The 16,781-nt window shown below is 32.1% G+C and overlaps 1 protein-coding gene across 5 annotated transcripts in view; it reads right to left on the bottom strand.

The window, feature by feature from the left end:
• The window catches only part of BDP1 (B double prime 1, subunit of RNA polymerase III transcription initiation factor IIIB), a 75,650-nt gene that overhangs the window by 27,760 nt on the left and 31,109 nt on the right, over window positions 1-16,781 (bottom strand). For 4 of the 5 annotated variants that reach the window (XM_025047687.1, XM_025047686.1, XM_025047688.1 and 1 more), the window contains exons 17-26: window positions 13,669-15,010; window positions 12,801-12,976; window positions 12,124-12,346; window positions 10,755-10,936; window positions 9,795-10,005; window positions 8,797-8,924; window positions 5,333-5,531; window positions 4,831-5,021; window positions 3,636-4,023; window positions 252-374 (exon numbers count right to left, since the gene is read on the bottom strand). In XM_025047687.1, the coding sequence (XP_024903455.1) occupies window positions 252-374; window positions 3,636-4,023; window positions 4,831-5,021; window positions 5,333-5,531; window positions 8,797-8,924; window positions 9,795-10,005; window positions 10,755-10,936; window positions 12,124-12,346; window positions 12,801-12,976; window positions 13,669-15,010 (3,163 nt within the window). The remainder of the gene's footprint in view (window positions 1-251; window positions 375-3,635; window positions 4,024-4,830; window positions 5,022-5,332; window positions 5,532-8,796; window positions 8,925-9,794; window positions 10,006-10,754; window positions 10,937-12,123; window positions 12,347-12,800; window positions 12,977-13,668; window positions 15,011-16,781) is intronic. The other variant, XM_006913122.3, reaches the window with a different exon arrangement.

Genomic DNA, 16,781 nt, shown 5'->3' with positions numbered 1-16,781 from the left:
GGGGGAGGGGGAAGTTAGATAAGGGTAAAGGGAGCCAACTATATGGTGATGAAAGGAAATTGAACTTTGGGTGGTGAACACACAGTGCAATATACATATGATGTATTATTGAATTGTATACTTGAAACCTATAATTTTATTAACCAATGTCACCCTCAAATTTAATTTAAAAGAAAAAAGAAAAAAAAAAAAGAATACCAAACAACAGCAAAGATCCATTTATTTTTTAAAAAATTAAAATGGATACTTACAACTGATAATGCATTCAAATTTTCTTCTTGTTTCATTTCCTGAGTGGTCACATCTGTGTTTAAGAACTGATGTTCATCAACAGTTATGAATCCTATATCTGGGACATTCACAGTTATTTCAAGCTGTCAAAATAAGAAATTTCATTTCATTTTGGCATACTACATACAGCAAAACAAGTAAAACAAAATGTTCAACTGAAGAAATAATCCACATTCATACATGATTGAAAAACTGAAATATAGTCATTCTTAAACTGATTTGACATCGACTTGGCAAAAGTAAAACATTTAAAGTTTTTCAAGGATCTGTGATTCTTATAACCAGTAAGCAAAATTTCCAAGGCTAATATTCCTAGTACCTAGCATTTCACTTTCCATCATTCACACTTTTATCCTTACTTTCCCATAATTTCTCTTATCAGTCTGTTAACATTCATGGAGTACTTCTTAAAAACTAAAGGGCTACAGGTTCAAGGATACAAAGCTAAATAAGACAAATTTGGTCCGTACCCTCAAGGGACTCACAATCTAAGAAAAAGAGATATATAATCAACTAACTATACATTGTCCTAAGTACTATAATAGAGATGACTTAAAAACATTTAAACAGATTACATGTACACCCCCACCACGGCCAGGGAAATTGTTCTGTAATTAGTGGTCCTCATTAAAATTGATTGGAGTGAGATTTCAACGTATTTCCACTCTACATGGACTGTGTTTTCTCAGTTTGCATGAAGTCCAGAAGAGAAAAAAAAAAAAGAAGACATTATATTGATACTTGATGCCAATCACATCTTTTTAAATCTTTTCTCCTTTAATTTAAAAATTACTGTTATTTTGAAAATTGTCCCTTTATTCCTGGATTCTATACTTGTTGTTCACAGAGAAAAATACTGACTTTCATTGATCAAGGGAAGAAATATTTCTAGAGGGTGGCCAGGCTGGGACATGACACCTACTGTTGATTATTTTAAATTAGAACTGTTATAGCTAAGCAGTACATAAGAGAATACAGAATGCCGAATGTGTAGTTGTTTTATTCTTTGACTTTCTATTTCTGTTACTTCTTTTTTAAGTTGGTTCACTGAGCACCATACAGTTTCAAAGCTTTATTTTTAAACAGCATTACTGAGACAGAATTTACATATCATAAAATTCACTCGTTTAAAGTATGCAATTCAATGCTTTTTGGATTATGCACAAATATGTACAACCATCACCAGACACTTTTAGAACATTTTTATCACTTCAAAAGATGACACTCATACCCATTAGTTACACACCTTCAACCCTTCATCTCCAAATCCCTGAGCAACCACTAATTTACTTTCTATCTCCAGAGATTGTCTTATTTTGGTCATTTCATATGAATGGAATCACATAATATGTGATTTTTCCTAACTGGCTTCTTTCACTTAGCACAATGTTTTCAAGGTTTCAAGGTGATATTGTAGTATGTATCAATAATTTATATCCCTTTATCATTTAATAATATACCATTGTATTTCAATGCTTTTTAAAGGGAACATTTTCTAACATATAAACAATTTCTCTGCCTTAGTACTCTGGCTGTAAGAAATATAATTTAAGCTTTCCTTACTCAATTATTATAATTAACGTTATTTAAGAAGACATTTTGTTAATTCAGGGATAAATCCTGAAACCTGATTTTCAGAAAATTCTGATATTAGTTTTCACTAGTAATTTGCCTTTCACCCAAAGAAATGTGTAAAGTACAAGACACATAGCTAAATGAACTCACATGCTTTTTAATTTTAACTAAAACTTATATTCACTATAATTACTTTGAAATTTTGGTTACAAGAAACAACTTCATTTTGCATCATGTTTATGTAACTTCAACACTTCTAAATCATTAATTTTACAATATCTAGCATGTTGTTAACAGTGAATAACTAAGGGTGAGTACAGCCAGTCATTCATAAATGTGAATTTACAGATTCAGTAATCCATTAATTCTGGATTAACTTGATATTACTTAAATTGTTTTATGTTTTCTACTTATTTTATTATTATCATCAATACCATCTCAGTTAACCCTTAATTCTATTTCAAATGACTCAGAAACTATTATGAAGTTTGTAGTAAAAACTGATTATACTACTCTATAAACCAACTAAATTACTGAAAACTGATGGAGAGCAGACAACTTTGAAGTTACAAAGTTGGAATACTAGACCAAGAGGCAAAAGAGTAAGAAGTTTTATAATAAAGTAAGTTGAAGTAATATGTTCCTCTACCTCACATCCATTAGGATGGCTAGTATCTAAAAAAAAGAAAAAGAAAAAGAAAAAAAAAAGAAAGAAAATAACAAGTGTGGGTGAGGATGTGAAAAAATTAGAACCCCTGTACACACTATTGATGGCAATGTACACTGCAGCTGATAATGGGAAACAGTATGGTAGTTATAAAAAAAAAATTAAAAATAGATTTATAATTTACCATATGACCCAGCAATGCCACTTCTAAGTATACCCCCCAAAAAAATAAAAACAGGAGTTAGAAGAGGTATTTGTACACCCATGTTCACAGCAACATTCTTTCCAATAGCCAAAAGGTGGCAGCAACCCAACTGCCTATTGACAAAATAAACAAAATGTAGTATGTATACACAATGTAATATTATTCGGCCTTTAAAAAGGACATTCTGACACATGCGACAATACAGATTAACCTTGAAAACATTATGCGAAGTAAAATAAACCAGTCACAAAAAGGACATATACTATATAATTCTATTTATATGGGGTACCTAGAGTAAAGTCATAGAGACAAAAGTAGAATGGTGGTTGCACAGGCTAGAGAGGAGGGGATAATGGGTAGAGTTTTTGTTTTGCAAAATGAAGAAAGTTTTATGGAGGGATGGTGATGATGACATAACACAACAATATGAATGTACTAAATGCCACTGAACTACACACTTAAATATGGTTGATAGTATATTTTGTTATGTATGTTTCACCATAATTTTTTAATGTCCCTTCTACCTTCTCTACCAACCAGAGATCAACTTCGGCCTACCACAAAGTTACTAGAAAACACCTGCCATTTTTTTTCTAATTGATCAGAAAGTAGACTAAGCAGCCTCCAGATACAAGTGAAGTCAGATTTCTATCATTATCGTTATACCAATCACCTTGTGCTGGGTATGGGCCATATGCGCTAAGTCATTACAGTAGATCACACAAGCCTACTTCTACTGGTTCCTTAGGCTATCCACCAGGCCCCAAACAAATTACATTTGGTAGAGTTTATTTAGAAAATGAACTCTACAAATCCTAATAATTACCAAAAGGAGAATAAATGATCCACTAAAAGAAAAGTCAAGATAAAGTTCTGAACATTTAAAAAACAAACTACCTCTTCCATAGTTTCCTCGATCTGAGCAGAAACAGGTTCAGGAGACCTGAGACCCACAGGTACAAACACTGGAGCTTTGTTTACTTCTTCTGGAGCAAGATGATAGCTTTCTTCTTCATAGTCAGACTCAAAATCTTCAGCATCATCTTCGTCCTCTTCCTGTGAAGCCCGAAGCGTTACCAGGATGGCCTTGGAAGCTCTAGGTTCCTTCTTAGAAGTCTTACTCCGAATTCGTTTGGATCCACGCCCTTTGGTGACATTCGGTTTGATCTTTCGATACATTCTCCTTTCACTATGATCTATCTCACACCCAGGGGCAGAAGAGATAGCTGTTCTTCGACTCAGAGCAATTTTAGAGTAATGTGATTCTTTTAACAGTTGTGTACAGCTGGATGTTTAATCAAAATAACAATACAGTCACTACATGCACAAAGATATTTTTAATGAAAACTAAACTTTCAGAGTGAAGTTTAGTTTTAAAGTCAAGCCATTAAAACAAAAACTCCCACCACTCATTCTGTCAAAAACTTACACTATGAAGAAAAGATAGGAACTTACTATCAGTTTCTCATTCAGAGCTAATTCTTAGTTATCTAGCTACAAATTTTCTATACCAAATTTTTATTTCTGGGTCACTCTTCCCCTTATTATTTAAATGGAAATGAAATACAGGACTGGAAATTATCCAAAGAAAAAGGGCTAAAGGACAATGGGCCAATAAATACAGAATATGGAGTCAAAAAGTGATACTGATTTATTCTACTGGGTAGTATAACTAGGATAAAAAACGGGAAGTGGTGGGGGCAGGCAGAAAATCCATCAGAACAGTTATTTTTTAGAACTTCGGTTCCCTTTCGCTTTCCTTGAAAACTATGGAAGAAGGGTACCCTTCACTTGTGTTTGTGACCCCATGTGAATCAGCACCCTAATTATTTAGGCACTACATACTACTCTTTTGTCAGGCTTCTGCTCATGTCTAATATACTGAGCACTCAGAAATTTTAAATACAGAGAAAAATAATATTCCTAAGATAAAAAAATTAATTTTAGTAAATAAAAATCAAAAATGGGAAAGAAACCTGTCAATAAAAAACAATCTATACAAGCCATCTTTTATGCTATCCACAAATTAAGGTAAGACATCCAAAAAGAGTAAGTTTTTATTTCCTAAAGTATTTGTTACATAAACCTTTACCTTGCTAGTTTACTGAGATACTGCTCTTCAGCAACTGAAGACACAGAATTATCCCCTACAGTCTTCTGTCCAACACTTGCTGATGGTCCAACTTCTGACTGAGCACCTTTTTTGGCCAAACCAGGTTCTTTGGAACCTACAAAATCTTTTCTTGCTGAAACCTCAGTAGATGTCAGAAGGTCATCTTTTTCCTTAAATTTAAGAAGAAACAGCTAATATTACCATGGAAACAACCTCTATAGTAATTCAAATTGGCCATTTCACGATCATTTAAACATTCACACACACACACACACACACACACACACACACACACACACACACACGGTTTCTAAAGTTCTATAATACTGGAAAGTCACTAAATTTTCAGTAATAATACAAAATAATAAATAGCAATAATACAAAAGCAAAACTATATAAAAACTACATGTTTTTTAATGCTCTCCTTCATAATCCTGACAAAATACAGCCCACTGATAAAAATTATATTTTTCAAACTTACTTTATGAAGGAGCTGGGTGTCAGAATCTTCTTTCTGCAGCAAAGTATCTTCTGGCTTCCTTGCCTCGCTCTGATCTATTCCGTCTTTTTCTATACCTGATTCTGCTTTTTTACCATGTGCTCTTCTCAAATTTGGATCAGCTTTTTGGAACTGCCTTTGGAATTGTGCTGGACTAGGAACACACATTTTATGTTCATGTCTAGAATGAAGTATAAATCATGCAGAGAACAAAATTCATAATTCCTTCTTAATGTAACAGCTGTTAAATCAAATAATTTTTGACACAAACCAATTCTATGTTCAAAGGACTACATATAAATTGGCTATAAAACCAAGCATATAAAATGAAACCACAAACGCTGATATGAAAGGAAAAACATAAAAGCTTTTATAATTTCCAATTTCTGTACAGCCTGGGGAATAGTTTTACAATAATGTTTTTTTACTTTTATTCATTTATTCTGGTTTGTAGTTTCATTCTATTTTAAGTAATTTTCAGAGTAATAACTAGAAACAAACAAACAAAATGCCAGCAGTTGGAAAATGGATTTCCTAATGGCACTCTAAACAAATGCTTCAACTGGGCTCTGAAGCATGAACAAAATATACAATGGTCACAACAAGCATAGTCCTACTGGTTCAAGAGCAGGGTTTACTGACAGCCAGTGTAATAAGGATTTCAGTATAGCCCATGTAGAGCTGCAAAATCAAAGACAACGTTTTAACATTCAAGAGAACAGCCACAGCCTCCAAGGCAACCTAAACAGCTGTGTTAAGATTTCTTGGAAAGAATAATCAACAAAGATCTGAATTCTGAATTAGGAAGTTTATAACTAATAGAAACCTAGATATTTATGAAGAATAACTGGGTATATAAGTATCATGAGTTCTCTGAAAGATCTGTACTAAAGACTAATATTAAGTAATATTTCTAATAAATTATCCAGAAGAGAAAGTACTTAGTTACTAGTTACATTTTCAAATATTCCAACCTGACTAAGCTATTCTGGCAGTGAAACAAGGAAGTTCACAGAAGTTCCAACAAGGTTATGATGCAAATTAATAGATGCCAGCGTAGGCTAACATATGGGAAAACATTATATTTAAGTAGAAGCTATTTACAATCAAGTGTGATTCTACAAAGGTATTAAAGAATAAAATATATTCTTAAGCCACAATGTGCTACTGAAGTCAAAAGGGGCAAGAAAATGCTGAATATAAGAGTAAGCTAACTTAAAAACTATACAAAACATATATATACTCTAAAGAAAGTATCAGTCATGATATAGCTAACAGGAATAAACGTCATAAACAGAAAAGGTTAAAAAACGGGTGAGGTGTGTTTCCATGTATTAAAGTTAGATCTCTCTTCCTAAAAAATGCAAAGGCTGAGCATAAAATCGTTTGACATACGTAAAATTTCTTTCGGAAGCTCTGCCTATATAACTATAGGAATCTGCTAGTCTGAAGATCATAAATCCTGAAAACTTAAGTTTAAAATACTAAATTGCTGGACATAGTTCCATAGTGTAGCAGTTAGCACATCTCCTTTACACACAGAAGGTCCTGGGTTCACGCCCCAGTGGAGCCATGGTCCATGGTCTACAGTCATGCCACCCTGAACAAGCCCGATGTCCAAACATGGATGGGTGACCACCTAGGAAGCCAGGTGCTGTTGGCATAAATAATAATAAATAACAAATAAAATAAAATGCTAAAATGCCAATGTCACTCTGAGCAAGCCATTTAAATCCTCTAGGTCTATTTAGTCAATTATAGATGAGGGCATTACGAAAGGCTGGCCTCGAAGGTCACACTAGTCTTTAAAGGCTCACTGAGAGTAAAAACCAAAATCCTTGTAAAGGTCCTACATAATCTGCCCTTCTCCCTACTCAGCCTTTAACCTTTCCTTCATCTACTACTCTTCCTTCCTTGTTCCCTCTTCCCCCAGACATCCCCTTGTCTTGTTCCTTCACTTCTTTTATATCTTCTCCCTAGTAGTACCCTTTCAATGAACCATTCTCTCATTAAAAAGTAAATACCAGTAAGTAGAGCACAGAGTATTTTTAGGGCAGTAAAAAAAAAAAGTAAATACCCAAACATGATACTCCCTACTCTCCCACTTGCTTTATTCTTCTCAACATATTACTGATTTATTCAACTTATTTGTTTATAATCTGTTTCACCAATTAGAATATAACCTCCACAAGGACAAGATTTTTTGTTTTTTTCTATATTGTACTATATTGACAACACCAAGAACAATGCCTGGCACATAGGAAACACTAAAACGTTTGTTAAACGAATGACTACATAAGGTTCTTTTTGGTGGCAAAAATATGTAATTCTGTAAGGCCAAAAAGAGATTATATTCTAAATGCACAATAAATCCATAAATAGTAATTGGGAAAAGCCAGAGAGATGGAAATATGTTCACCTTTCATGTTTGGGATTAATGCCTCAGAAAGTGTTCTCTGGAATCATTTTTAGAGATGAATTAGTCAATGGAATCAATCATCGATCTAATCCAATACAGCATTTGTAATACAAACATATCTATAATGATTCTAGTGAAAATATTTCTAAGTACCAATCACTTTACTTAAACATCCAGTTTAAAGAAATGAAGAAATGGCTTAGTAAGGAAACCTGAAATTAGTGTAAAGAAAAATTGGGCCTTAGTTTTAAAATAAAAACAATATGAAAGGCTTTTCAACACACACACACAGAAACAAATGAAATGAGAAATTCAAACTAAAACAATAACCTGGTTACAAAGACAGTGTAGTAAATTAGATGAACCATGGACTATATCCAGAAAAAAAGAGGTGTTTTTTTTAATCTGCCTTATATTATTAAAAAAGAACCTATCACATCTTGCTTTAATATCAGTAACAATAAAGCAGATTGCAAGTAATAAAAATGGTAATGCTGATATACCTTCACTCTTTTAGCATATCCCATTTAAAAGATATCATTCCTACCATTTGGTTTGGGACACAGCTCCAAATATAGCATATAGTAAGTACTTCACAGCAATTCCTATTTATAAATTTTAGTCAATAGGTTATAAATTTCTAAAGATATGAAGAACTTATGAACCTCTGTCACCATAAAAGTTTAGTTTTAAAATAAAAATGAGGATAGGATGCTTGCTAAACTTTTCAGAAAATTTACAAATTAAGAGATCAGTCATGCAATTCATACAGTATTTGAAGAAGCAGATTTAAAATAGTTTAGTAATTACTTTATCCTTTCATAAAATTTTCAAGATGTAAAGTTATATAAAATTAATTATGTAAAAACCCAACCTTTATCTTTGGGAAGTTTAATGCTATTCTGTTTTAAAAGCAAACTCACTTTATTCGAAACTAATATAAAATAATATTGAATGTGAACTCTAATTGAAAAATAAAAATTAAAATAAAAAATAAGAAAATTTTTAAAAACAAAAGCAAACTCACCTCATCTTTTCATCTAACACATTAATTTTGTTAACATGAAGGTCTTCTATAAGAAACACGTCACTCTGATTTTCATACATTCTGCCTTCTGAACCTTTGGAGAATATAACTTCAATTTCGGTTCCTGGCTGAAATGACAAAACCATACTAGTATATATTTTTTAATATTTAAAATATTTCAATCATTAAAAAAGGTATTTTAAAATTAAAAAGTTTTTAAAAATGAAGACTCGCACTATGTATGCAATGTTCACATTTTGCTGTTCAAAGCAAAATTGTCTAATTCAGAAAGTTTCAAAGATTATCACAGTAATATGTTTAGATAATCCTTTAAAAACTACAATAACCATCTGTTATAAATCCCAAAAAAGAAAGTCTAATGATTTTTTTAAAAAGGGGGTTTCAAATAAGAATTACTATCATTTTAAATCCAGATTTTCATTTGAAAAGGACAGAAAAACAGAACTGTCAAAATGGGCATTATACTACTTAACATTCGTTTCTAACATCAAAATATCAGTAAGAGACTAAATTGTAATTCAAAAGAGAATGTTATGAAGCAATTAAAAACAATGTATCTCTGTATTCTTGACACGGAAAGTCACTTAATAAGTGAAAAACAGTAAGTCACAAGATAACATGCATACAATGATTTTAGTATTTAAATTTACTTAAGTATGCACACATGCATGCATGGAGATATATCTGATACCCAAAAGGTTTTCAGTGGTTATCTCAGTATGGTGAGATTTGGGGTGGTTATATCATTTTGTACCGATTAAAAATTTTCACAATGAATAGTTTCATTAGTTAGGAAAAAATAAATCTACATTCATTTTTTTAAAACTTCAGAATGGTAAATCTGAAACAAAATCAGATACATTCTGTATTGACTGAGTAGAATGTCAGATGTCTATACTTTAAGCCAAGTCTGAGCTATCATTTGATATTTTAATATACATTAAAAGGCTTGATTTAATTACATAACAATAACTCACCTCAGTCAGGAATTTCTTTTTAGTTTCATCTTTTTGTAGTATTGTTCTTTCTTTCTTAATTATACCTTTGGTTTCACCTTTTTCTACAATTTGCCTCTGTCCAGCCTTTCTAATATTTGGTCTGGGTCTCTGAAGTCGTCCCCTTACTGGTCGAGCAGTCTGGATAACACTTTCCTTCATTTCTTGTTGAAAAGTGTGTACATTAGGAGTCCTAAAAGGGGGGACAGGAAAAAAAGAGTTCAGGAAGCTTAACTGTAAGATGAAAACTACTGTAAAAATACAAAATTTGAATCTCTTCTCATAAACTCTCCATACAAATATTTTATACCATTAAAGGAAAATTAAATTACTTTCTGATTATAAATTTATCTTGTTTTATAAAACAACATAGGTATTTCGATTCTTAAAAGGTAATGAACTTATATGAGGTACCCAAAATATCCAAATTCATAGAAAGAAAATTCCAACTGTGGATGCCAGATACTGAAGAGGGGAATAGGGAGTTATTGTTTAATGGTACAGAGTTTCAGTTTGGGGAGATAAAAAATTCTAGAGATGGACGGTGGTGATGGATACACAACAATGTGAATGTACTTAATGCCACTGGACTGTACACTTAAAAAAGGTTTAAAATGGTAAATTATATGTTATATGCATTTTACAATTTTTAAAAAGGCAAATAATATATATCTCATATATATATATAATATATATTTTAAATGCACTGCTTGAGTAAGAGCTTAAGAAGCAAACAGTGAATATAAGCAAGCAAGCATTAAAAAGTGTTGAATGCAATCTGGTTTTCAATTTTAAGCAGTCTGCCATATGAATAAAAATAAACCAAATACAGTATTATTTATATTCACCTTTAAAATATATTACCACATCTTAATAAGAATGAAAAATATTTGAAAGAACTCTTTCTTATTTTATAATATTCAAAGGACTATCACTATTTACCCCATAGAAACAACTAATTCTTTTTCTTGGATTTGTGTAGACTGAGACTCCTCTTTAGATTCACAAGAACTTGAAGGTGAAAGATCCTTTTCAGTCTGTACACATGATAATATCACAGCCTCCTTCTGCCTGTGCCCAGATTTGTCTTCTTCTCTTGATGTCATTAGGGAAGCCACCGCACTCTAGAAAATAGATAAAAAAATTTCATTGATGGTTGATAAAAGCATAAGGCAATAGGAATTTTCATATACTACTATAAGCATAAATGAGTATAGTTTGTAGGGGACAATAGGACAGATTTATTAAAATTTTTAATTCCCAGCAATTCTACTTCTAGAAATGTATCATAAAAATACTCCATAAGTATCTAGAAAATTATATACAATACTATTTATCATAGCAATACTACTGCCTCCCAAAAAAAAAGCAAGAAAAAGAAAAAACAAAAAGTTGGAAACAAGACAAATAAATTATAATTTCCTTATAATGCAACAGTACAAAGCCAAGATAAATTTATATATACTGATCCAAAAAGATGTTCGCAATATTGTGTTAAGTGAAAAAATGAGAAGGCAAGATATAATGTCATTTTTGTAAAAGAATGTAAATAACTTCACATTATAATTTATATAAATAGATATCTATACAGGCAAATCTAGGTGGATATATTCAAAACTGCTCCATGATTAACTTGGAAGGGAGATATGGGACCTTATAAAGGATTTTCACTTTTTAGATTATATAATTTTTCTAATTCAAAAATTTTATAATCAGAAAAAATAATCAATAAAATGTGATTTACCTTTCTTAAATATAAGATTAGAAGAAAAAAGTACAACCATTCAAGCACAATAAGAACTCAGATTTTTTAAGATGTAAAATAAAATTTTTAATTCAAAAAAGTATATGTTTAGAACACTCAATTTATGAGTCTTATTAGTGTTAACATTTTATTTCAACACTTTTGATGCTACATCACATTATCTTAATCTGTTATGGACCAAGTAAATAAAATATTCCTTTAACTCATATAAAACTTTTTATTTCATCTTCAGAAGAGTGAAATAAAAAAGATTATCATTCTCATTTTTCCTATAAAGTAACTGCCTGCATCATTTGGCTATGGTCACATAGCAAATAAACTAGAACCCAGGCCTCTTAAATTCCTTCCCATGACACACTTGCCCATCAAGAGAGATGTGAGATTCTTACACAAACCACATGGAACAATGAGGCACATTAAGTACAGCTACAACAATATCACATGCAATAAAAATTATATGAAGAAATATTTGTGAAATATTAATTCTAGGTATTTAAGTAAAAATAATAACTAAAATAAAAAACTTCCATTTTAAATATCACTCACATGCTGAGAAGGGAGAGTATTCATTTGTTCATCATCCTGTTGTATCACAATAGTCTCTGTTTTATCCATTTCCAATTTCTTCCCAGGTACATATTTTTCTGCTTCCACAGTCTCTCTCTTTAAAGCTGCTCTTGATAAGTTTGGCTTTGGTCTTTTTAATCGACTTCTCACAAAAGGTGCTGGCTTAACTTCAAATGGCTTCTGTTCTTGAGGAAGACATCTGCTTTTGGAACAAGGATTATCAAGCTTTAGAATGAACTGAAGGGGCAGTGAGAGCAGAGTCTTGTGACAACCTTAGAGATTAGCAGTAAACATTTAATTCTAATTGTTAACAGGAAAACAAATCAGGCTACTTGGTAGATCCTGAAAAACATGAGTAGTACAATCCAGATATAAGCCTAGAAATTATATCATCTTTGCACAAAGAAAGCACCGGTTTGTCACACCCGTATCAACTTAGGAGTTTGTGTTACATACAATTCTGTATGTTAGTAGCTTTCACGATCAACTGTCAGAATGACCTCCATCCTCTCTCCCAGTCTTCTCAAAACTAGCTTAAAATCTCTAACATTATGCTATTGATATGGTGTCTTAAAACCTCACTTAATTTAACATAATCTGTAAATATAACTTCATGCTCCTTTTCTTTAAAAGCACACAGACCTATATACTTGTACCTTAAATTCACATCTGAAAACTGCTCTGGAACATCTGGAGATCGTGTCCCCTGGTCTTCTGTTTTATCATGTTCAGAAGTCTTCAAACGACTCAACTGACCTGATACTTCCTTTTCAGAATTTCTTTTTTCTTCTACAAATGTATGCACCATGGAAAGTCCTTCACTGCTAATGTTCTGGAAGAATAGTCACAGTAAATCAGCACATATATGAGATTCCTTAAGCATTTTATGCACTGCAAACAAAATCTACTACATTCTAAACACGTTTCCTTAAAAATCTGGAAGTTTTAATTTTTAAATAAAATAAAATTTAATTTTAAACATTAAAACACAAAATTCAAGAAACTTTTTATATTGTATAATTTTTCCAAACCACAAATGCCATTATCACCTTTCCAAAGAAAAAAAAATTAGAATAAAAGTCTTTGAAAATGTTAGAATAGAATGAACTTCAAGTAACTGAAAATTTTTAATACAAAGAACTTTTAAAAGTGGAGTAAAATGGGGTGGGGCAGGAAAAAAAGAAAAACTGGTAGACGTGGTCAAAAAAATAATACCAATATATATTCATACTAGAGCAAGCACAAATCAGTTCAATTTCCTATATTCCCTTTATCTAACAAAGTAACTTCAAATTGGTAATAAGAATAGTAACTTTTCCACGATAAAAAAATAAATTTTAATTTTTTTTTTTTTTTAAATATATAGTTTCTTTAAGGTCCATAGAATTTAGGGCTGGGAAAAAATTTAGGCTTTACAAGTTTTAAAAACCGTTGGACTTAAGGACAATAATCATGGAATTATTCTGATAATGTTTCTCTGAAGGAGTATTCAAAAAAATTTTTAAAGGACAGAAAAATACATACTTTAGCATTTAGTGAAGGCATAGTGCTGCAGTCGCCACTACTGCTCTGCATTAAATCTGTCATAGTTTGTCTTGAGGTCTCTGTCTCCTTTGGTTCATTTTCCCTTAGAGAAATGTCATGTTTTCCGGTGTTCTTCAAATCTGCTACCATTTTCTCCGTAACATTCATCTCTTCTGATCCACTTTTCAAGGAAATTTTTCTTCCAGTTTCTTTCAAATCTGCCTTTGTTTCCTCAATGACTGTCATCTTTCCTGATACCTTTTCCATCAGGGAAATGTCTCTTTTCCCAATTTCTTTCAAATTAATCTCACTTTCTCCCATGGCACAGATCTCCACTAGTACTTTTTCCCTTAGAGAAATTTCTTTTTCAATTTTTTTCAAATCTGTCTCTGTTTTACTTATAGTTTTAACCTCTGGGGCCTTTTCTTGTGTGGATATTTTTCTTCTTTCGGTTTCTTCCAAATTTGCCTCTCTTTCTTCAGTAATATCAGTCACCTCTGTTATCTTTTCCCTTGTAGAAACTTCCCTTCCAGTTTCTTTCAAACCTAGCTCCAAGTCTCCTACGATGTTGACTCCCACTGAAGCATTTTTCTGTAGGGATATTTCTCTTCTGGTTTCTTCCAAATTTGTCTCTCTTTCCTCAGTAGCATCAGTCACCTCTGGTAATTTCTCCCTTGGAGAAACCTCCCTTCCAGTTTCTTTCAAACCTAGCTCCAAGTCTCCTACGGTGTTGACCTCCTCTGGGGCATTTTTTTGTAGGGATATTTCTCTTCTGGTTTCTTCCAAATCTGTTTCTCTTTCCTCGGTGGCATTAGTCACCTGTGATATCTTCTCCCTTGGGGAAATCCCCCTTCTAGTTTCCTTCAAATCTATCTCTAAGTCACTTACAGTGTTGACCTCTTCTGGGGCATTGTTTTGTAGGGATATTTCTTTTCTTCTGGTTTCTTCCAAATATGCCTCTCTTTCCTCAGTGGCATTAGACATCTCTAATATCTTCTCCCTTGGGGAAATCTCTCTTCCAGTTTCCTTCAAATCTGTCTCCATTTCCACAGTGACGTCGATCATTTCTAGTACCTTCTCTTTAGGAGAGATGTCTCTTCTTCCTGTTTCTTTTAACTCTGACACCATTTCCTTAGTATTAGCCTCCACTAGTACCTTCTCCTTTGGTGAGGATTCCAGTCTTGCTGCTGTCTCTTCCCCAGAGGCAAGAATCTCCTCTGGTATGTCTTCATTTGAAAAAATGTCTTTTCTTCCAGGTTCTCTTCCTATATTTGGCTTTAGTTTCTGAAATTGATTCTTTAGAACTGGAACTTGTTTATCTGTTTTATTATCCTTTTGAATACTATATATAAAAAAAAAAAAGACAAATTTTAAACCAGACTGCTAGTTAGAGATGATTGGGCAATCACTCGTAAAACACGAGAAACAAACAAACAAACAAACAAATTAAGGGTGCCCCGGGAATATCAGGGCAAAATTTAAAAATTAAAAGAGAGAAAAAAATTTTCATCTTTTGAAATTATGGTAAAATTTTAAAACAATTAAATATATCTATTTATATAGAGACATGTTTAAAGAGAAACTCATCAGTAAGGTCATTAGAGCAGCCGCCAACTGATCCTGAATAGTTTCTTCCTAATTGTCATCTACACCATCCTCGCCAAATAATGGCTGAGAAAGACTCTAGTCCTTTACACTGGAGCTATCTCAATTTGTGTATACTATTTCTACACTCTGTCCCTATTATCCTTTACACAGACATATATACCTTGTCATAAGAGTTAACGAACTCATTTATATGGCCAGGCTTGACTGGCATCTTAAACAGCTGGATGGAGGCATGATCTGAATAAGATAGAGCCTTATGACTAAGAACTAGGTCCATGCCTCCTCGCTTTTTGAAAACAATTAAAAATGAGATTTCCTATCTAGACAGAAATTCTAAGAGCTGTGATTTCATAATACAAATTGGGAATAAAAGGAAAGATTAAATAAACAGTATTTCACAGTTTGCTGAATGTTATTAGGCACACAACAATCACATCATTCTCCAGAAAAACAGCAGCACCTCGGTTTGTGTTTTATCACAGAACAAGATGGCAAAATCGATAAAAATACACAAGTGAATGAAAGAGCTATTAGTAATTGGTTAAGAATGGTCATTAATCTCAGGCAAAAGCTAGATCAAATGAAACACTTGATTTATTCAGCAATATTAGTCTAAACAAGTGTATACACTTAATAGCTTAAAAAAAAAAAGATCAAAAACTATGCTATTGTTTGTTTGAACTTGTCTAGGTCCTAATTTATCTTTCTTCATTGAAACAAGTTTTTCATAATGCAATTTTTGATAACACAAGACAGGTCCTTAGTAACAAGACTGCTTTTCAAATTGTACTTGTTTACATAACTGAGGTGTTTTATACCTATCAGTAATTGATAACGTTCAATGCAAAATCAACAAAGGAAATTTAATTTGATTAGTCCTCAGTGGATTTCATTCTGTTTTCTGACTTATGATACTTTTCATTTCTACCCCAAAATATCTAGCTTTTAGTGAGGTTTCTGTGCTAGCAATATTGGTTTGGTTATCATGGGAAGTAAACCGTCTTTATAAAACCACGTTTTAAACACTAGCATATTCTTAAAACATACAAATGTTTTAATCAAAGCTTTTATTAATAATTTCGTTATTTCAATATCAATTGAGACCTTAAGATACAAATATGCAATGTTATAATTATATTCTATGTGCTTAGATTGTCTCTAAGTAACAAAAGGACTTTGACAAGTTTAACTTTTATGGAGAAATAATAAACACATTAAACTTTGAGTTCATGAAAAATCAATCAACAAATAGTTCAAATCACCTATTACATGTCAAGAAGGCATATGCTAGGAACTGGGAATACAATGAACAAGATAGACCTTTCATAGAGCTTATATCAGCTGCATAATTACCTGAAATTATCTGAGATTAGAAATCTAGTTCTAATTGAAGTAGATTATTTCTCAACTTAAAACATGTAATAGATCCGTAACTGTCTCTTCAGATCACAGAATTTAAGGAAAAAAGCAAAGAAAAAAAGATCACAATTGGAGAAGACAGGAGC

The sequence above is a fragment of the Pteropus alecto genome, unplaced genomic scaffold (assembly GCF_000325575.1).
Source record: "Pteropus alecto unplaced genomic scaffold, ASM32557v1 scaffold20, whole genome shotgun sequence".
Lineage (NCBI taxonomy): Eukaryota > Metazoa > Chordata > Mammalia > Chiroptera > Pteropodidae > Pteropus > Pteropus alecto.
Note: the sequence above shows the minus strand (reverse complement) of the source record. Positions and strands in the feature narration are given on the sequence as shown.